The 24,371-nt window shown below is 24.9% G+C and overlaps 1 protein-coding gene across 1 annotated transcript; it reads left to right on the top strand.

Moving 5' to 3' along the window:
* The first annotated feature begins 5,056 nt into the window (after positions 1 to 5,056).
* LOC113868082 lies at positions 5,057 to 6,354 on the top strand. The gene is made up of 3 exons (XM_027503648.1): positions 5,057 to 5,132; positions 5,536 to 5,862; positions 6,161 to 6,354. Exons 1-3 carry the CDS (start codon positions 5,057 to 5,059, stop codon positions 6,352 to 6,354), a joined length of 597 nt encoding a protein of 198 aa, XP_027359449.1.
* The last annotated feature ends 18,017 nt before the right edge of the window (positions 6,355 to 24,371 follow it).

Raw genomic sequence — 24,371 nt, 5'->3', positions numbered from 1 at the left:
AAGATAAATTTATCAAGTTAGATGAAATTATTACAAAAATACAAAATTTTGCTTCTACAAAATTAACAAAAGCTGAGTTTTTTAAAATTTTAATTCAAGATCACTGGTTAAATTTGTAACAACTTACGTAAGTTGATCTATATATTCTGTCATGAAATATACATTTTTATTTGGTTTGTCACGATGAGTTTTAATCTAGCCTTTGCCTATTAACTATAAAAAAATTGTTAATTTCTACAATTAATAAATATTAAGCACAAAAAAAATTGCAAGTTTTTTTTTCCGCAGTTGATACTTATAACCTAATTTGTTTTATGTAATTTTTATGGTTTAATTTACAAAAATACAAATAAAAATATGCAGATCCGCAAAAAAGGCATTTTATTATAATTATAATTCCATCAAGTTCTAATTTGTTATGTCTGAGCAACCTTTTCTTCTTTTTTTTTATATTTTTAATAATTATTTAACTAGAATAATTCTTCAGCTTGCCATAAATAGAGCTTGTAGTAAATTATACAATGAATTCGCTTTTTAATAATTATAATTTGTGTGTATCAAGAATATTCCTCAGTCAACAGGCATATTTCTTTAGAAGTGGAGAGATGACAGAAGTGGTATAACCTATCCTAACAAAAACTTTTTCAATGCAAACTTTTCAAAATTAGGTCAAATTGTCCATCCTTTTAGTGGATCCCACTTCACGAATATTACATAATTGATCATTCTACGAGAATGAGAGGTTCTGGTGTGGACATATACTATTCATTGTTTTATGATTACGAGCAAAGGTTACTATTTATATTATTTTGCAAGAGCAAAGAATGAGTGTTTTTTCTTCAAAGACAAAAATCACATTGTGGTCAATACATAACTAATTCCACTGTTCTTAGTCTGTGTCTTGATCATCTTGTTCTATGATCTGTTCTGCACACAAAAGAGGAAATGTGCATGGAATTACAATTCTTAATACTTTCATCGTTACACGTTTGCAGTTTTCTTTTTCTGCCTTTGTTATTTTGCTAAACTTGTCAGCCAGGAAATTGGATATATGTTAATTATTATTCCCAGGATGAGAGATCCTTAGTCTTTTCCAAACACTAGCTAGCTTCCAAGAAAATAGCACCAAAATATTACTATAAAATGGATTTTAGCTAGCCATCACATTCCTTAAGCAATTACGTAATCCAAGAAAAGAAAAATTTTAAAAAAAGAGAAGACAAATGAAGAGATCTAATATCATTAAATAGTTCTTTTGTTTCTCTGCCATTTGTACAGTTTTAAATTAACTTTGTTCTATTTTAAATGTTTATAGTATACCTTGATTTTATAATGAAGCAATATCGTTTCTATGTATAAACAAGGCTGACCCAACATAAATTGAGACCTAAAATAAATTATAAAATGTATTTTAAAATAATTAAAATATAAGATCTATTTTTAAAATATGATGATTCTATTAATAAAAACAAATTTTATAAAATAGAAAATTATAATAAACTAAAGTTTATATTTTTGACAAATATTAATGAATGCTTTTAGGAGATAGCTCCATTTAATAGATAGCGCTCTCCTTACATATATTATGTCATAATTAATCTCGGCAAAGAAATTTTTACTTTGTTGATAGTATTCTCTACATAGACAACTTCATCTAACAAGTTATTTCTTTGTCAAATATAAATAAGTACACATAAACCATTATTTTTCATTCATCGTTATAAAGTTCTAATATAGTTTCTTCTAAAAATATTTACATCATAAAAAATTATTCTCATGCATAAAATGGATTTATTTTCAATAATAAAAATCTCTATACACATATCTCATAATTAAATACTAAAGAATAATATTAAAATAATTACTTTTTCACACTTTTTAAATAAATTCACGTAATTGAAGAAAATACATACATAATGAATTCTCCTATAACCAAAAATAAATTTAAGACTTATTTTTTTAAACAAATAGTTTTATGACAATAATAACATAATTAATATTTAGAATAATAATTAAAAATACATCACAATAATCATTATCTATATAAAAAATTACTAACTCATCTCTCAAAATTATTTTGGAACTGCAAGGCAGCTAGGTATCAACAAATTTAGAGTTCATCAACATTCAAAAGAAATTTAAAAAATTATTTAGATCTATATTTATACTTAAAAATCTAAAATATTTTGTTTTTACAAATAAAATATGTCAAAAATTAATTATTATTTTTTTATATTTTAGAGCTGTGAGCACACCTTAACAGACACAAATAAAATTTTTTTCTCCAGCCAGTAACACTTCAAAAATCCACTTAAAACTACTAATATAAAAAAAACGAAAAAAATAATTTAGAAGAGGGTTGTTAATACTACAATTTGGAAACGGGGAATGGGGGAGGGGAAGGGAAGGGAAGGGAAGGGATTTTGAACATACTAACCTTACTTCTATTTCTCACCAACTCATTCATTCTTGAAGTCACATCAACTTTCACTATCTTAAGAACATTTGAGATTTTTCAACACTTCAACTGTCAAAGATTTACTAATAGGTGTCTTAACTAAAACTTCATCTAATGTAGACGAGCATTTGCTAAAACAATAAACAAATATCAAGAATACAAGGATATTTTAAGAATAATATTAAGTAAAGTTTCACAACAAAGTCTTTTACTTAATGTCATATAATTTTTTTTATTATTTTAAAGACATTATTATATTATTAGAGAAAGAATTTGATTTAAAGTAGTTATTTTTTAAAATAATTTATGATATAAAAAATATGTTTATAATAATAGTTTATAGTGCATGCACTGTCATTATCATGTCAAATCAACATGTTTATTAGAGCTTTTAATGTCTAAATGATAGCAAGAATTAAATTATCTGATGATTGCAAATATTAATCCTTAGAAATAGTTGATTTGTTATAATACATAGTTCAAAGATTATTTTATATTGCCCTAAAATCAATCAAGACTAAAATGGTGATTTCCAAAGATCTTCAATCTTATCCCGCTTTGGTTATTGAATGAAATATATATATATATATATATATATATATATATATATTAATTTTATCTCTCGTCACCCATTATAATATTAATTTTTTAATACATTTTGCTATTTTTTTTTTCTATAAAGAAACTCACACCAGAACTGAAACATGAATTTTAATATATTCAATCCTTTTTATCTTAAACCCAAATGAAAATCAATCATCGATGTTAATACTTCCTCTATTTGATAGAAAAAAAAATTATCATTTATCAGTTACAGTAACAAGATTGCCTTATATTAAAAAAAAAAAAAAAAGCACTACAACTATAATGCTTCTAAAAAGTGTTTTAATAAATTTTAATTTTCAAAATTAATTTTAGCTACTTTTAGTTAATTTTATAAAAAAAATAATAATATAAACAAAGCCTTTATATGCTGACATTACCGGATAGAGCACCGATGAATCTACCTTCTACCAATATTTAGCTATATATGATTTTCTCGTAAAATTGCTAGTTCTAATTAATACTTTCAGAAATTTTCTAGGATCCTACATCTAAATTCATCTCTCGTTCTTCTACTGACAAAATTCGGCTATTTTTCTTCTTTATTTAATGCCACATTATAAAATCATTAATGTGATAACCCAAGGTCTCCTCTCTGTATCCCACAACATATAATTTAAAAATCATGTAAAAAAATTAAGAATCTTTCTTCTATCCCCATAGCTATTGAAACATTGTCAATGCAATTTTTGCACTAGTATTATACTTTGTTTTGTATCGAATAAGTGTGTATTTTTTTAATTTAACCATTTTCATTTTAAAAATGAGTTGCTTATATTTATTTTATAACTTTTAAAAAAATTATTTAACATATATATATATATATATATATATACACACACACAAAAGATTTTAGTTTAATTTCTTACATGGTTGATGTAAAAAGTTTTATATTAACAATAAACCAAAATTTACTTTGTATAACTTTTGGAATAATCATTAAAAAATTAATAATTTAAAAATATTTTACACTATCAATACATTTTAATTAAGTTTATGTCAAAATCACATTATTTATTTTAAAGAATCAAAATTAAAAATTAGTATGATAGTACTTAAAAATATCAAGAGAACCATATTTTGTCGTGAATAAGAAACTTAGCTTCACTGCTTTATATTCTTATTGGTAATAAAATATCGGTGTGCTTTGACATAACCACAAGAAAATGTAATTTTCAGCATGAGACTACTTTCAATATGAGGAGCCAATAGGAGGAGCAATCTTTTGTTTTGTTTCAAAAATAAGATACTGTGGAACAACGGTTCCTCCATTGATAGCGGCTAAATGGTTGACTATTAACCAAACTTGAGTACTCATTGTTGCCATACAACCCTCACTCACACGGCTTATTTCCTCAACCATGTGTACCTTGCATTATGTCATAATAATTTATATTATATTTTATTTAATATCATATATAATTATTTATATTATTATATAATTAAAATTGTTAACTCTTTTAGTAATTATTTTAAAAGTCACCTCTAAAATGATTTTAATATGTTTGATGATATAAAATTTTTTGTATTTGATAATGTATCGAAATTAAAGTCTAATTGTTTTTATCATTTATATATACACTTATCTTAAAATATTCTTTTTAAAAAATAAAACGAAAGTTATCTTACTTTTGTGCTAGACTTTTCTTTAATTTTTTTATAATATTTTTAATTTATTTTATTTCTTTCTATTAAAACAGGCAGAATTTTGAGAACATTTTGCTATCATGTAAGTTAAATCAACCTTCTATAAACAACTAAACTACTGTTCTCTCTTTTGAAATCGTATTGAAAAGTCCGTCTCCTAATAAAATATGAATTTTCGTATTTAAATAAGAAGGGTAAACTTGCTCTTTAAGAAACCACTATAAATACACTCCTTAATTAACCATAAATCATCACACCTACAACTACAAAGCACAGAGTTGCCATACCAAATTTCCAAACTCCCAAGCTAGTTTTGGCCTATCTTAACGATCTTCTTCTGCTTGAGCCATGGCCTCTAACATTAGCTTGAGATGTTTGGTAATAGTTGCCCTTGCATTTTTTGTCGCCGTGCAAGGAACTCTTGGTAAGTCTCTAAACCTGTTAAGTTCTTAATTAATCCAAACCCATTACTATATTTTGTTTAATTATTTGTTTGAGCAAAATTGTTTTTGTTTTAATGTATGCTAGAGCTTGTAATAAGAATTTGCGTATGATAATATTATAATTTGTAGTAATTTTTTTTATTAAGAATAAAAAAAAAGTGATTATTTTCTTAATATAAATACACTTGATTTTGTTTCTTAATTAATTTAAAGAGAAGAGATGCATATATCGAAAACTAAAAAAATTTAAATATGTATTCGAAATACTTTAATTATTTTTACGATACATATACACCCATATAGTTTTAATTTATATATATATATAGCAGTACATTTTTCTTAATTTAGAAAGGAGATAAACCTTGAAAACATGGATGCGTGCAGGAGCAATAGAATGTGAGAAATTGAGCCACGAGAAGTGTGCATTTGCGGTATCATATGAAGGGAAAAGGTGCGTGCTTGAGAAGAGTGTGAAGAGGAGCGGAGAAGAAGCATACACATGCAAGACATCAGAAATTGAAGCTGATAAACAAAAGGACCACATTGAAACAGACCAATGTGTTAAGGTTTGTGGTTTGAACAGAAAATCCTTCGGAATCTCATCAGATTCTCTTCTTGAATCTCGCTTCACACAGAAACTCTGCTCCCCTCAATGCTACCAAAGCTGCCCCAACGTTGTTGACCTTTACTTCAACCTTGCTGCTGGTGAAGGTAAACAAACATATACGTATATAATTATGGCTATATTCACTCTAATAAAAGATTTTTCTTCTTTTTAATACGATTATATTATGTTACTAAAAATATATAAATTCAAAACAAACAATGTCTACGTGTGTTTTATCTTTTCACAATTTTCTAAATAAGTAATTCACAGAGAAACCCCCATGAAGATAATCGATTACACCCAATTAGGTGAAAGTTTTTTTGACAAGCTAATTAATATCTTAAAGAGGAACATTTTAACGAAATGATGATGCTGATTAATATTCGAACTTTGAATGCATAGGTGTGTTTCTTCCTAAGTTGTGTGAATCACAAGGTGAAAATGCTCGTCGAGGAATGGCTGAGATGAAAAGCTCAGGTATTGTGGCACCAGGACCCATCACTTCTGTGCAATTCTCAGCAACTTCTCCACAACCTTTTGATGCTGTGGATCTCACAGCTGAACCTTCTATGGCCCCCGCATCATCCCCATATTAATTGATAGTTTTGGATTTCATGCAAAAAGTTTAATTATTATCATATTTTATACTTAATGTATGCTATGTTTCTAATAAGGATGTTCTTAGCAACCCAATATAGCTATATGTAGGGTGTTTGGAATGTATCATTAATTAATATATTCTGTTGTACAAAAGCTTAATGCTGGAAGTGATCTTTCAGATTCTTCGCATTGAAAATGAATGAAGCATTTTACTATTTGCTTTCTAAATATAAATTGCTCGTTATAATTAAGAAGCAACTATATATGTTTCTAATGAACAAGGATTGTGTAATGACCACTTAGGTTCTAATTGTGATGGATGTTGAACTCACCCTTTGTTCTTTTGCTTGCCAATAAATTATTTTAAATGCTCTTATACATAAAGTAGTTGCAAATTGCACAACTTCGCATAAAAGAGTTGCATATCAATCCAATTAAGGACAAATATAATAACTAATTAACAATTTTTTTCAAAAATTATATATTGAATATCCATTTTAATTTCTTATTTATCCTCAAGGAATTTTTCTTAGTTTTGTATGAAAAAATATTTTAATTTAAAATATTTTCTTCTATCCATACATATCTTCCAGTGTATTAAAGAATTTTAAGCCACATAAAGTGACATTAAGTTTTAAGTTTCAAAAGGAAAATTTATGAAAGGAAGATTATTTTCCACTCACAGTGTTAGATAAAACAAATATATGTATACCCTTAAGAATACGAATTCTCTTCAAAAATATTATAGTATCTAGTCATTAAAACAGTTATATTTTTATATAAAAATAATAAAAATAATATTTTAATACAATGAATGGTTAAAATTATCATTGATTTAAAGTGATTTTTTTTTTCACTGCAGAAATATAGATCCTACTCTTAAGATATGTATAATACTTGAAGGATGAGAAAATCATACATCAATGTTGTAGATTGCCACATAAATGAAAATTTTATCATAAATTTATTTGGTAATTCATCGCTAAAATCAATAGTAAAAAAAAACTGAGATAATGGAATTTGCATTGTAGTTAATTTAAGATAAGGTTAATATTTATATACTTGTACAATAAATTTATATTTTAAAGGACTTAAAAGAGCATAGATATAGTAAACTCTTATATACAATATTTAAAGATGACAGACTTATAAATTATTACATGAATTACCATTTATTATTTTTAGAAAAAGATACGAATAGCATATCAAATATTGCAAACACAAAGCATTAAACAACTAAATAAAATAAAATTCAGCAAATAATAAAACAAGAACCATAGCATTTATATTATTGCATTTATTTTATTTTATTTTTCTTGTTTTTCCCTTTTCTGGTCCTATTTTTTTTCCCAATTAATCAGGATCATGTGAGCATGTGTGAGCTATAACAGTCGATCAATAATGGGCAAATGAAAGTGTATAGAAATGTGTAAGATTTTTTATTTTTATGCAGAAGAAAATTGTTAAGAGTGCCAGATATGTGCAACTGTGTTAGGAATTAAATATTTGTTATTGAGCTTATATATCTTTCTAAAAGTCCATATGCAATATCATTAACTGAAAAGTTGCTTATGACATTTCATCTGCCACAAGAAGGTAACAAAAAAAGCAACTTTCTCAAATCGAATAGAATCATAGTCTCCCTTCATTTTTAATCATAATAGAACCATAAAAATTGATTGGGCTTGTATATAATGTTCTTGTAATTGTCTGAATTTTTGGGCTCGATTTCATTCTATTAAAATCAGTTGGGCCTAAAGAAGGCTGGGTGCTGATATAATGGGTACCAGCCTGTCATTGTAAACATCTCTCTGGGGATATAACACGTTAATTAAACAAGTAATTTTTTAAAAATACATTTATTAAAAACCATAGGATATAATGTATTAATAAAACTATATGATATATTTTTTGTATAAAAATTTATTATTTTTTAATTACTTATTATGCGTCATGAAATACACAGAGAAATTGTCAAAAAAACATAATAAATATACATCTCCTCATGTTTTCCAATGTAGTCCAATACAACTTTCAATAAAAGCCTACCATTTTCAAGTCTTTAATCATTGTCCTAGAAGTATTGGCCAGTTAGTAAAACCTTTAAAAATTTGTTAAATAAGAAAAAAATCACACATTTAAAGTTAGAAACTAAAATTACTGTATTAGAATAAATTATAATAATTATTATCATGACTATTAGTAATAATTTTGTTTCTTGTCATCACTATGGGTCTTCTAAAATATCATCATATCATTATTATAGTGATGGATTTTGATACTTGTAATGACTGCAACAACGATTTGGATTACCCTCACACGATAGTTAAAGTGATGACTCCACTTATTATGACAGCTTATTGGAATAGGAAGAGAAGAAAAATAACAGTAATAAGATGGGTAATCTGATGAAGAAAAATAAAAATAAATAAATTATTATAAAAATATTACAATCCAACCTAGAAAATGAAAGAGTCAACAAAAGAAAAATGACGTGTTACCTTTAAGGTTCAAGCTCCACTGAAGTTGTTGGAATAAGACAGAACATAGGTAGTAGCATAACGTGAAGGAATATACATGGCCTTCTCGTACAATTGCAATTCTCAAAAGCAAAGGAAGCAGAGAGCATTCACATTGTTTTGTTACATTATAAGTTTAGTTGAGTTCCTCAAATTTACTAAATTTAGGGCATGTTGATCTTAAAACATATAAAAAAATGCTTATAAAAATATTTACAAGTCACCTATCAACAAGATCTATTGTAAGGAGCTTCACTAATGGTATATTTTACATACACTCAATTTTTTTTTAAAAAAATAGTAATTATCTAGAATTTGATAAATAAGATTGGTTCAGTTGATGATTGGAATGAAAACAAATGTCATTGAATTCCGTTCTTGAGAGTAGTGATTTGCTAAGCTTATAAAAAAGATAAAATAAATAAATTCTTTTTTTATAAATTTAAATTAAATTATGTTCTTTTTCTAATTCTTTTTAATTAATTTTTCAAACTATAAAGTGATAAATTAATTTAAATTTACAAGAATAATTTTATTTGTTTTTCCTTCTAAAAGTGATTCTAACGTAAAGTTCCTCAAACTATACCGATCCCATGTTTTTACTTAATGTTAGTGTGTCAGAAATAAAGGAACAACTATAGTTAAACTTGGTTAATATTTTTTATATTTTTATTTTTTTATAAATAATATTATTATATTATTAAAAATTTAATGAATGATCAAATACATAAATTAACTAATAATGAGTTATTTCAACTTATCCTACAATCTCAAGCTTCAAGCGAATACAATTATATTGAATATTTGAAAAAAAAAAGTTTTACTGAGTATAATAATCTTATCTGATTCAAATATATTATCTTTAATAAATAAAATATAATCTAGACATAACAATGTCCAGAGTACTATTTTTAGAAACTTTGTTATTTAAAATAAATTTTTAATAAATCAAATTCCTTTTCCTGAAAAGGCAGAAATTATTCTGTATAAAGTATTGCATTCTTAAAACATGTTTCATTCGGATTATTAGAAAAAGTAACAATCATTTTTTTATATCGAACTTTTAAGAAATGTAATTTTAAAAAAGATTAAACTTAAAAAAAAATTATATAAAAAATGAACTTTTCACGCTACACAAGAAAACAAATTCGAAAATGACACGTGAATCTTTTGTTCATAAATTCATGGACAGGAAAGGCGAACGAAATTATCTCTACAGTGTCACATCCTATTTAAATATTCCACTTGGCCACTTTTATTTTTTTGTTTTCTAGCAATAATGGATACCATAGTTAATTATTTTAAATATGACTTTTAAAAACAATATATACTAAAATATAGTATTTTTTTAAAATTTATAAAAATATGGTGGTCTTTGTAAAATAAACAAAAGAACAAAAAATTATAAAGTATTGATGGTAATTTTAAAAAAATTTAAAAATTGTAAAAAGTCAAAATTTGTCAATGAATTAAAGGCTTTTGTAAGATAAGGGAGTTTCTTGGTGCCAATATACATAGGAAGGTTAAGATATTGTTATTGTTGAATCATTGCTTTGATTTTTGTTTTGGACAATCAATTTGGGCCTATCGTAAATGTAGTCTAATAAGAGGTCCTCTCGCATCTCAAGAGACTATCTAAGCCAATTTTAGGCCCTCTTTTGTGATGGATAAATTATTTTATTTTAGTTCAAATTTTTTATCTTGAAAAGAGTGATGAATTATAAAATATTAGGATATCATATTTTTTTTATTATATTGTTTCACGTATTATATACCTTTTTTACAATTTTATATAAAATATTATTTTTAAAAAATATGATTTTAATATTTTCATTAAAAACTATATGAAATTTTTTAATAAAAAATGTTTTTAGAAAAATATATAATTATTAAAGAAAAGTGTATTTTTTAAAATCCATTTTTAAAAAATATTTTAATTATTTTATAAAAATTTAAATTTTTATAGCTTTTTGTTCTAATTATAATTTCGTACCTAAAAATTTTAATTGTGAAAAATTAAATATAATTATCATAATTTAATATCAAAATTTAATATTGTATGTATATTAAATATTTTTATTTTAAAATATAATTTTACATATTTATATTGAAAAGTAAAAAAAATTCAATAAAATTTATTTTTTAAACTTATATTAATTTTGATAAAAGATTAATATTTTTATTTAAATATAATTTATATTTTGTTCTATTATTTTTTTTATTTAAATATTAAAAAGAATGGCACAATGTTATATATTTTATTATTCTGATGTACATTAAATATATGATAGAAAAGTATCTTAAGTTATCACTCTTTATTACTTTTTAAAGAACTCACTCTTAGTTTGAGAGGACACTTGTAATATTTAAATTTAATGACCTTGCATTCTAACTCACTTTTTAGTGAAATTAAGTGGTAAGAAAAGTTCCTTAAACCATGGACCTATATTAGTTGGCTTCTTGACTTCATTAGATACCTTGGTTAATTCCAAGTTAAATACTTTTTTATCTGCATTTCTAATGACAAAATACTCAAAAACAAACAAAGATATCACATAATATAATCTTAAAAATTACACTTTTCTGTTTTTTAAATTTAAAAATCAAAATTATGTAGAAATATCTTTTAAAATATAATTTTCAGAAGCATAATTTTAAGGAATATATTATTAAACTTCTGGAAACACAATTTAAAAAAAAAAAATCAAAATGCTTCCAGAAGCAATTTCATAAGCTTGTTTTTACACAATTTTAGAATTTATATAGGCAGAAGATTGTTTGCTATTGTCAAATATTTGAAAATTTTGTGGAATCGATGGCACTGGTGCATACCAAAAAAGTGCTGCTCTAAGGAAGAAATTGGAGAAGGGGGGTTTTGTAATACTCAGATCATGAGCATTTTTTAAAAGAAAAACTAAACGAGTGACGTAGATGATAAAAACAAAAAATACAAAATTAATTTCCTTAAAAGTAACGATGTATCTAGGTACAAAATAATTGCACCTTCATTTGAATTTACGTTTATTAGGGTTAATTTAAAATGATAATTTTATAACTTTTTTATCAGTTAGTTATAAGTAAATTTTTAATTTTAAATATCTTTAATTATACCGTAGTATTCAATTTACAAATACATCACTTCACTTCCCGAACTTAAATTTATTGTAACAAAAATAAATTTGTGAATGTTATTTATATTAATTTTTGTAACAAACAAAATATTAAAACTACGTCTATTTATATTTACATGGAGGATACAAAAAAAGTTGTCAAATAGAAAATGTGATTAAATTGTCTTTTAATAAATAAGACTAATTTTACTCAATTAATATAAGAACTATTTTATTTTATGGTAAAAATAACTTATTTTTTGTATGTAATGTTAGATCCAAATTCTTTTTTGTTATGACGAAAATTAGATGTCTAATTTTATTTTTATTTAAGTAAAAATTGACAATTTTTTTTTACACAAAATTTCCTTAAGTTAAATCTTGTGTTTTGTTTTTCAAATTGTGTCATCCTTTTTCTCTTTTTTGTCTAATTCTCTTTTCTCAATCTTTATATTTAATCATTTTTTTTCTTCTATGTGCAACTCCTTTCTTATTTTCTCAACTCCCTTTTCTCTTTACTTTATATACAACTTTTTTTTTTCTCTTTCTACCATCACTTCACCCCATATTTACATCCTTTTCCTTTTTTTATACTCAACTTCTCTACCCTTCTCTCCCTTCACTCTCACTCCTATACTACCTCATTCTCTCTATCTCCATTCCCTTCTTCTTCTCTCATCAAAAGTACATAAAATTTGTTCATAATTTTTTTTTATTTTCTCTATTTTTGGTTAAACAAATTTGTTCTCACTTAAATAAAAATGAAATCAAATATCTAATTTGCATTACAGTGGGAAAAATGTAAATCTATCCTAATTATAACACAAAATATATGTTTTTGTAATGCGTGATATACAATGCAAGCTAAACACACACGAAGTATATATTGCTTTTGTAACACATAATTTATGTTCTCTTTAATAAGTATAAAGTTTATATTATATGAAAAAAAAACAACTCCAAACGAGGTAAACAATTTTGTTATTATATTATTTTGATAAATATTTAAAAAATATTTTTAATCAAAAAGTCAAAAATATAGTTTCTCTTATGGTAGGAGTATCTTGTAAGGTGTATTACTTTTAATTTGATGCCTTTGGCACCAACGTGCGAAGTCATTAGTCACCAAAGGTTTTCTTTTTGTCGAAGATTGAATTGGTAGTAAAGACTAAAAGCAGAGAGTGGAGACAGATGACATAATGCAAGCAACAAACATTTGTGGGAGTGTCATCAACCGACATGTTTGATTGATGGGCTTTTCAAATGGGCCACTCGTGTTGGGGGTTGATGTGATCCAGATTACATCTTCTACAACTCTTTCATCACACAAGGATCCGGATGTTATGTAGCAGTGCAATTTTTGCTTAAGTGAAATAAAATTTGTTTAAGTAAATTTAATAAAAAGTAATTTTAGTTTAAGTCAAAAAAATTTACTTAAACAAATCTAGTAAAAGTAGATTTTCGCTTAAGTCAAGAAATTCACTTAAACTAAAATTGTGAAAAATTCTAAAACTTTATCATCTTTCTCTTTAAACTGTAGAAAATTTGAGAAACTTTTATTTCTCACTAATGACTACCTAGTTACCAAAAATTCTTACATATTTTATTGTACTTGTGTTAAATATTAGTGAGATAAAACCATTTAAAATTAAGTTAAAATGTTGAGAATGATAATAAAAATTATAGGAATGATAACTTTTAGAAATTGGTTAAGCAATAGTTGCATTATTACATGTTTTAAAACATTTAAGTTTTTGTATTATGACTATAAAGTGTGACCACATGATCTTACATAAATGTTTTTAAATATATTATCTAATGTGCTACTTGTGTTAAATATTAGTGAGATAGAATCATTTAGAATCAATTTAAATTGTTGAGAACGATGATAAGAATGATAACTTTAAGAAATTGGTTGAGAAATAGTTGTGATATTACATGTTTTGAAATACTTAAGTTTTTGTTGTATGATCGTAAAGTGTGACCACATGATCGAGAAACAAAAATTTCTTGAATTTTTTGCAGTTTAGAGAGGAAGAAGATAAAGTTTTAAAATTTTTCATAATTTTAGCTTAAGCAAATTTTTTAACTTAAGCCAAAATCACTTTTTATTAAATTCGTTTCAGCAAATTTTGTTTTACTTAAGCAAAAACACACTGTGCCCTGCAGTTTCTGCCAATACTGCAAATGATTCGGATCCATCACATAGTAAAGGAAATCTCCCATCAATTCACCATTTTGGTAATTTAAAAAAAAATAAACTTATAATATTTTGAAATTTTTTTTGGATAAAAATTATAAAGTCAAGTAAAATATTACAGATTTTTAAATATAAATTGAAAATTCGTTGACAAAATTTCGAATTTATTAAAATAATAAATTGAAAATAAAATAAAATGATTCAGAATAGTAACACCGAGTTGACAACTCGATACTAAAACCTGCGGCAAACAACGTGAAAGAACTTTAACCTAAATTTGTAATAGACTTATGGCATGTTAAATGAAAGGAGAAATACAAAGGAACAAAATTAACAAACAAAATAAAAAAATAATATTATTTGAGTAGATAGAAATATAAGAAAAAAGAAAAAAAAATCTCTCTACTTATTTAAATTAATAGAAAAAATAAATTTAATTATATAAAAGAAATTAATAATAATAATGATAATAATAGTAATAATAATAATAAATTTAGATTAATTTTTTAAAAAATATTTTTTATAGTATCATGCTTCTATTTTCTAATTTTTCGATATTTATATTTTTTATAATATAAAAACATATATAATAAATAAATGAAAAAACCCCACATCTCTCTCTTCCTATTTGGTGATTTTTCTTTTGGGTAATTAAGTTCAACAAAAAATAAAACCCCCCCCTCTTCCATTTAAATGCAAAAACATTTTTTCTTTTCTTAATTTTTTCTCCTCTCTTCTTTTCTTCCATCCAAACAAAACAATAGCCTATAATTGGTTACACGTTCAACAACCTATAATCGATTAATCGATTTGTGAGATAAGATTGGAGAGAGATTTTTGAGAAATAAAATGGTAGACACGTTAAATCTTAGTATTAATGATTGTTTGATTTTTAACGAATTGATTCTACTATATATATATATATATATATATATATATATATATATAACACTCTTAGATTATAATTTTCACGGAATATTTTCTATTTACTTGGTAAGAATCTGTTTCTGTGGGAATAATGCTTAAATGAATATTTTTTTTCCTATGTAGTAAAACAAAATCAATATACTTAAATGAATAATGCTGTCTATAATATTGGTTAGTAATTCTATATCAATTTAGATTTTTTTAATCAACAATAACACTTTATGAAAACAAAAAACAAAAAAATACCCATTAATAATGGATAGTGTAAAGAGTCAAATTACTTTAAATTCTCTTTATGGACTCAATTCTATGAACATCCCTAAGATCATCAGCACATCAAAGGATGTATATTACACTAATTATTAATAGATATAATATGATTAATTTAAACTTTATATATTTAATTTTCTATTTTTTTCATCGTCACATTATATCCACAACTATATTTTTTTTTGCTTTTATTCCTTTGCATTATCCACTCTTATTATCTGCAAACATCAAATTTCAGCTTCTTTTTCATAATTAAAATTTTTTATTTTTCTATTCTTCTGTACCTTGAATTAGAACCCTTTCGTATTATTAGCTAACATAATATGCTCATGTTAGAAAGGAACTTTTTATTATTATTATTAAGCTTAATATAACTAACATCACTATGAGTTCTTATTTAATAAATATTATTTATCATTATTTTTTTAACACAATCATATCATACTAACTAATAACATTAAAAAAAACAAAAAGGAATCCAAATTCGTACCTTGCACAGTTGGATCTATTAAGAAGTTTTGGCTATAGTTGTGATATAAAAAGGAAACAAATAAAGAATTTCTATACAAAATGAATGAAAGCGATGTAAAGTGGAGGTTGGTGGTTGTGAGTCCTTTTTATAATATTGAATGTTAACACAAGAAAATTCAAATAAAAAGAAAACTAAAAAATGTCTCTTTATTTCTTTTTATATATTATTCCCTTGAAAAGGATACAATTGTAATTCTTGGAGAGAAATGGAGAAAATGAGTTCCTCTTTATTCCCCATCCCTTTCCATGAAATAAGAGTAGTCCTTCTTCTCCTTCTTTCTCGCTCTTATGGAATAAAGAGATGAAATGATATATTGGTATATTCTTCAATCGTTATACCCCAAAAAGCAGTATAAATTGAGAAATCAAAATATGAAATGAACAAATTCAATAGTGTTAGTGAACTTAAGAGATCTGTCAGTGGAAACTGCAGGATTTTGAAATTATGGTAAGCCATGATGCAATTAACAATCCTGGTTAACTGGCATGGACATGAATTAACAAAATAAATTAAGGGTTTAAAACTACTTTAATTAATTTGATTACAAAATTATCATCTTATTTTTATTTTATTTTATAATTTTATGTGTTTGTATATAAAAGAATAAAAATAAGAAACCTTTTCTAAAATTAAACGGCCTCTAATTAAGTAAAGAATATAGTCAATAATTCAGACCTACAACTAGAACAGACAGAAAGTATATTTTTATATCTCTTTGAAGATCAATCAGCTGTTGTATTTCTTACTATAGTAATTCATCAATGCATATATTTTACAAAGTACGATAAGTTCATTGACCAATTCTTGCTTTCAAACAAATTAATTTATATTACTTTAAACATACATCCATTACAACACAAAATTGTCTTCTTGAAATAGTATAATTCTGGAAATAAAAAACAATATATCATACAGACATCTTTGCAAGTGATACCTTAACGATACATAGTCTTCAGCTATATATAAAAGTCATACAAATTAAAGCAATATCAGAAAATTGAAGTCTACCCAATTTAACATAGTAAAATTAATATACATTTCAACAGGGAGATTGAGAAGAAGGAGATGAATTACTTAGAGTAGGAAAGTGTTGTTTTACCTCAAAAGAGTCAAGAAAGATTTAGAGTTGATGGAAAGTTCCTAAGGGATCGCATGATCCAATTAAGCGATGAACCTGTAAAACAAAGCTGATTCCAGGAACTGCATGTAAGTGCAGGCATCTTTAAGAATTAGATCAATGCGATCCCTTTGGAACCCTCCACCTACAATAAGGTGCTCCATCACAAACTTTCTTCACAAATTCAGGACCAGAGCTTCTATTAGAGAGATTGTATATAGGGTGGTCCAAAAAGTAGTTGTGGGTTGGTTTCTGATTTATAGAATAAGAAGAGAGAAGTGGGGGCTATTCATGCCATAGTTATGTCACTGTGAAGCTCGTTTCATGTCACATACATATGGTGTGACATGATGAAATTTTGTAGAGAACGTAATCTTGTTGGTTTGGAAATTACTTAAGTAGCTTTCATTAGTATTTATATAGAGTTGTGTGTTATAATATTAACAGTTTTTTTTTATGTAATATATATATATAATTTTTCTATATCACCTTTATTACACATTTATATATATAATATTAACACCTTTTTTTTCTAAATGATTCTCTTCTTAAACACCTTTCAGATATTATACTTGTTATAAAATCATAATGCCATTTAGAGTTGGCACACAAATATCTATAATATTCTTTTGTTGTGAGATAGTGCACAAACACTTAAGACTAATAATAGATCTATCAAATTTTGTAGTCCTTCGAGTTGATAGCATTTTTTCAATCGAACAGACCATGGTGTAATTAAGCAGGCTGTCAGAGAGAATTTTATATTTTTAAATTTGACATATGTTAAAGGTATTTTGTGATCATATCTTTGAGTATTATTTATTTTAGATGAAGACACTTCACACTTTAGTACATGATTAATAAATTTAATTAACACATAAGATGTTTTTAATTATCAAAATAAATTAAGAGTGTTAGCAATTATAAAATTATAATCATTTTTCAACCATCTTAGTTTTAACATCTTTTTTTTTCTAATAGATGTCATAAACTCTAACTTTGTCCATATAGCCCTTCAGCTTTGTCTCTTTTTGCAAATAAATACGGTAAACTTACTGTGTTTTATTTGATTATTAAAATTTACTCCTTTTCGAAAGTATCACATTCTATTACGTTTGAATTAAATTACTAATGGGAAATATATTTCACCGTTTATTTAACATAAATTTTAATCGTTTATTGATATTTTCTTATAATTTAATTATTATAAACATTAAAACATGGTATAATTAATAAATTTAGAAACATAAAATATCAATAAAATTATCCACATTTATTTTTTAATTTTGAATTTTATTATATTTTAATATTTCAAAGTTTTTTTAAAAGAAAATTAACAAATGAATGGATTTTATGGTAAATAAAGTGTTGAGATCTTTCTTATACTAGTAATTTTAAACAATAAATTATTTATAAAAGATATAAGGTTTAAAGAATTATCTAAATTAAATTACAATTTAGGATATTTATTTGTAAAATCAAAATTTTAAGGATTGATTGAGATAAAGTTAAACTTCATTATATTTTTTTAATAAATGAGGTAAAATTTTATGATTAATTAAAATAAAATTAAAAAATTATTTATAAAAGAATTTTTTTTAAGAAGATTAGATACTCTTTTGTCTATTGGGTTTAAATACACATTTTTTTCCTTTTGTAATGAATCTATATTTTCTTTAATCATTTGATTTACTTCATGTGTTGTCAACTATATAGTCTAAAAAACGTGTAGAAACCTTCAAGAAAACTTATATTTAAGTTATTAATTTTAATTTTTTTTTAATTATAAGTGCTTTTTTTTATAATATCGAAGTAATTTAATTTGAGTTAAACATGATTATTATAGTTATGCTTAATATTTTAAGTGATTAAAAATTTAATATTTGAATGTAAAATTATTAATTATATTAAGATAGTCTTATATGAATTAATTCATGTAGTTAGTGGTCATTGATTTAATGTTTTGATCTGTGTAGCGTATTGTTATGAGCCGTTGAGGAAGCATCAAAGTGACATCTAACAGATTAAATACTAATGGTTTATTCAGCTTATTTGAAAGAATAATATTCTTCTGATTTCAGAATAACGACAAGAAAACACTGCTGTGGTCCCGTTGGCTTATAGAAACTTGAAAAGACAACCTCCATATTATATATAATATAAGACAAATTATATTTATAATTTTTTAATTTTTTATTTTATATAATTCCATAAAATCATATAAATTCATGTTAATAATAACATAAAATATTATGTTATTATTATAAATTTTAGAGAGTACAAAATTATTTGTCTTTAAGTTTTGCAATGAAGTCTTTCAATATACAACTAATCCGTCTGATCTATATACAGATGATCTCAAATAGGACAAAAACACTTTAAATTATTATAAAAAACTTTTTGAGTTGTGAAAATTAATTATAGATATTGCCAAAAATATTTTATGTGTGAATTTGAAAGTCAAAATCATATTTTGATATAGTTAATTATTTTTCATGAGATATTATTTTCATTTAGTAGAATTTTTTTACTGTATTTGATTTTCAAAATAAATCAAGAACAATATTAGAATATTGTCCAAAACTTTAAAAATTTTCATTATTAAAGCAATATTTTCATGTAATTAACTGTTGTATAAAATAGTATAAGTCGAACACTATTGTAAGGAGGATAGCATTTAATTATTAATGTTTTTACTATTTAATTAATAATTTGGATGGGAGTATAAAATCTACAGGAAAATTTATTATAAAAATTATTTAATTTTTATAGTAACAATAATTATCAAACACAACATTTACAAGGAAAATTTAATTTTTTGACTCAACTTTTTTTTCTTAAATTAAATTAAATGGTAAGATTAATTAAAATTGAAATATGAAATATTTAATATACCTTACCATCAAAGTTTTTATGTTATAACAACACTCTTTAAGTTGTATCGTACATAAATAAAGATGAGAAAATTTAAAAAAGAAGAATTATCACTTGATTAATGAATTAATTCATCTTGTTATCTATGTAACAAATAGGGAGAAAGTCTTATCAACAATGAAAATGGTTAAGATTAGACTATGAAAAAAATAAATAATGAGTTTCTTATAGATATTCTAATTATTTATGTTTAAAAAAACATTACTAGCCTTTTTAGTATATAGTTAATCATATATGAATTTAACTCTACAAAGTGTATTGAATTCATCTTTCGTTGATGACTATTATATGTTTGTTTAGTTTTGTTGCTTTACCTTTTATAAGTATTAATCATTTTAAATCTTTTGACTATTAATTAAGTTTAATATATTAATTTTTAAATTAATTAATCTTTTTATTTGCTCCTCTCAAAAAAAAAAAAAAAAACAGGTTGGGTTTTGCTCTAATTCTTATGTCTTTGATGTTTACATTACAATTCATGAGTTAATAATTTATTATTTGTGTTAAAAATTTTATTTGATGAAATGTTAATTATTTTTTATTTTATTTATTTTTTAAAATTTAATATATTTAAATTATTTTTTAATTTAAAAGTTAAATTAGCAAAGAGTTATTGAGTACATGAACTTGATCGAATCCTAAATTCTAATGGTTGGATTTGTAAAAGTTGGATTTGTAAAATTCAATATAGTTATTAAGAATCTATTGTTATTTTTAGAGTTATTTTTAGAATAATTTGATATTTTCTCAATTTATGATTTATCTTTTATATATTAATGAACTTTTTATTTAACTTTAAGACTGTTTTACTGATATAAATAATTTATTTATGATATTTAAAATTTTAACATAAAAAAGTATATTAATAAAAATAAAAATTAATATTATTTTTAAAAAGTGTACATAAATTGATAAATCATATTTGTCCTCTTTATAAAAATTACACATGGTGGTGTTATGATGACTAAAGTTGGAAATTACAACATTCCTTGGTGCTTTATTGTGTAGGACCGAATCCATGGTTGAATGTTGTATCTTATCTTAAAATTTGGCTTTATTTAAAATGTATATGTGGCTAACACTATATTCAAAGCAGAATATTCTGTCTAAGTAAGATGGATCCCTTGACAGAGAACGAAGAGCTATTGCTTCACTAACAAAAATGAAACAGTTGAAACTTTCTCACCAATTAATGTGCATTTATTGATGCGAAACTTTGGCATTCAACATTATGATTTCTTCCCCACCAATGCACACGTTAGCCGACCAGAAGTTTTAGGCCATTTCAACCCACCTTCCATATCCAATCATTTTGTTAAACACAGTTCACAAGTCAATCTACTGAGGATCCCTCAGTCTACTCATAGATCGATGTGGAAACGTCACCTAAGATTTGATTGATCTGTTAGACCTTTCTAGGCTTAAACTTCTTGTTTATATACTTTATTTTTTAAAATAAGTTTATTAGAAAATTTGATTTTTTTAAAAAAATTTAAATAACTATGTACTGATTCACACTTATATGGAGAGAAAACTAAAGTTTAATCGTAAATATGCTGAATTATGGGGTAAGGTTAAATATTTACGATATAAATTTAGATATTGATAAATAACATGATATAATTATATTGAAAAAAAATTATATTAAACAATGATTCACTTTGATTGATTGTAGATATTATTAATTAAAGTTAATAAAAAATTATCTTTTTTTTTAATTTAACATGATTAAATGATATTATTGAGTCTAAATATCTTTGATATTTGTAAATATGTTTTTAAGAAATATATAAATCATTATAAATTTTTATGTTATATATATAATTTGTATTTTAAAATGTTCATCCTGATTTTATATGTACTTACAGGTCATATGTGTTGATAATCTTGCCCTCATTGGCAAGGCACCAATAAAGTCTTTTACCTTCTTTTCTACTTAAAGATAGCTAAAATCATTCTCACCATGCATCACCAAGACATTCTAGTGAGATTTCCTCGTGCTTCGATCGGAGGCGTGTCTAGTTTGAAAGACTTCTGAAATATCCCAATTCTCTTTTATTCTAAGACTATTCTTTAATCTTTCGTCATATTGATGTTGTCTTTAATAATTACTTTAGTTATATACTGAACATGTGTCAAAATTAGAACCATGGGAACTGCTATGTCTTGGGTCACATCCTAAACAATCAGCAATTAACACAGATTTTGTCAAAAATGATTTTATTTCAAACAATTGAACCCTTTATTCATATTTTACAAGGATGCAGGTTCAAATTCTATTATTGATATAAAGATTTTAGTGGTGGATAATTTGTAAACACTTTTATAAGCGCCTTCTAAACTTTAAAACATGTCTGATTTTCGGTGAGTCCATAAGACCCATTATTCATGTTTAATTGTGTGTCTTTTAATTGTCTTAGCTAAGTGACATTGATTTACCACGTTAATCCATATATTACCATTAGGGATCGGAGTCCCTTATTTCCCATCAAATCTTCAGTGTATTCTAGTATACTTGGATATTTAGTTTGGTTATTCATCCCAACAAGTACAACCTAGTCAACTCCATTCTTGGACAGCCATGCTAGCAAACCATATATATACTCCAACTCAAGCTGGGACATGAGCTACAACCCAACTTATGAATTTTCAAAGGAAAAAAAAATGCCAAGGAGGAAGAAGAAATCGATGCTAATTAAGTGTTTACAACTCGATGTTGTATTTACTTATATATATGGGAATTAGGTATATATGTGTGCTTGATTTTTTTTTTAAAAACTCTAGTACATATATACATTTCATTATACTATGGGACTTAGTTGCCTTCAATTTTATGCTTGTTGAAAACTTAAATACGAGTAAATTACAGGTATTTTGAAATTTCTAATGCCACAATACAAGCTCAGTGAAGGACGTGGTCAACACTAACCTTTGTTTTTCTTTCAAACACCCATAGATTCCTTTCAGTCTATATTGCCTAGATCATATGGTAAACAATTGGGGATTGTGTCCATTAACTAGAAAGTGAGTAAGGATAATAGTATGTCTCTAAAAGACGTGTTTGGAGGAATTTTTACTCTCAAATTAAGTATGGAGGCAAACCATGGCAATCTGGGGAAGAAGAGAGTCCCCAATGGGTCAAGATGGTCAGCAAGTGCCACTTAGGATAGTTAACTGCGACCTATGCACAAGTCCAATGATGTTATAACATAACAAATAATATGCCTAAAGTTGTAAACATTCTAATAGTTAAGGATATTTCACACAAGTTAAAGTTAAGGAATTGAAACTAAAAAGATTAGGGACTAAAAATACTAATTTAATCAAAACTTGGGAAGAACGAGTTAATTCGCACAAGGAAGATAGCGATTGATCGAACCGAACAAGCTTTTCTGCAAAATAAACCGCTTTCCCTATTACTGATTTTCTTTGTAAACATGTCTTTATTTGAAAGCATACATAATGATAACTTTTGAATGTGGGATATAGCCTTTACTGGATTAATCATTCGTTGGGTGAAACTAGAAAGAATTTCGTTGATAATTTGTGTTGCGTCTTGATCAAGGAAACAGATCTAAAGCAAATATAAAACTCTTTCTTTTCTAAAAGCAAAAAATAAACTCAATGGTAGCTGTTCTTATAATAAAACACTATTAAACTATATTATTTTTAAGAAAAAGACTACGTTAACAGTTTAATAACAACCCCTAATGTAGATTAACCTTCATTAGCTATTCATAATTGAAATTGTTAATCAAAGTTTAATTTCAAAAACAAAAAAAATACCCTAGAAATTCTTTGAAGAAACCATTGATATATATTGTTTACATAAGGAATTTAGAACTGTTTAACATAATTAAGTTTCATACTTTTTCTTGACGAGTATAGTTAGTAACTGTAATAGTAATTAACGTAGGATTTTTTTAACCATTAAATTTTTTGTTGTTGTAGCAGTGTGATATAAAAATTTAAATAAAATAATTCTGAATTTTGAGTAAATTACATTCTCCTTTCTTAAAAGATGCTTATATTACACTATCCTCTCTTTTATTTTAAAATCATATAACCCCTTCCCCTAAAAAATTTGAAATGGATTACAATTTAATCCATTTTAAGTTTACTGTTAAAGAAATGTTAAGCATTTGTTTGACATTTTTTTACAGAAAAAATACTCCTTTTAATAAATTTTACACTTTTGTTATCAATATTTCAAGAAGTTCAACAACCTCAATATGTTTTTTTATAGACCACTTGTAATTGTTATAAAAGTTTTAAAGACTTGCCTCAACATTGAATAAAAAAAACAAAACTAAAAACACTCACCTTTAAACAAGTGTACAAGATACAAATGATTTATAACTTTAACACATTCAAAGAAAAAAGTGGAGAGCAAAAAAATATAGG

Source organism: Abrus precatorius, unplaced genomic scaffold (genome assembly GCF_003935025.1).
Source record: "Abrus precatorius isolate BTA unplaced genomic scaffold, Abrus_2018 Scaffold5, whole genome shotgun sequence".
Lineage (NCBI taxonomy): Eukaryota > Viridiplantae > Streptophyta > Magnoliopsida > Fabales > Fabaceae > Abrus > Abrus precatorius.
Note: the sequence above shows the minus strand (reverse complement) of the source record. Positions and strands in the feature narration are given on the sequence as shown.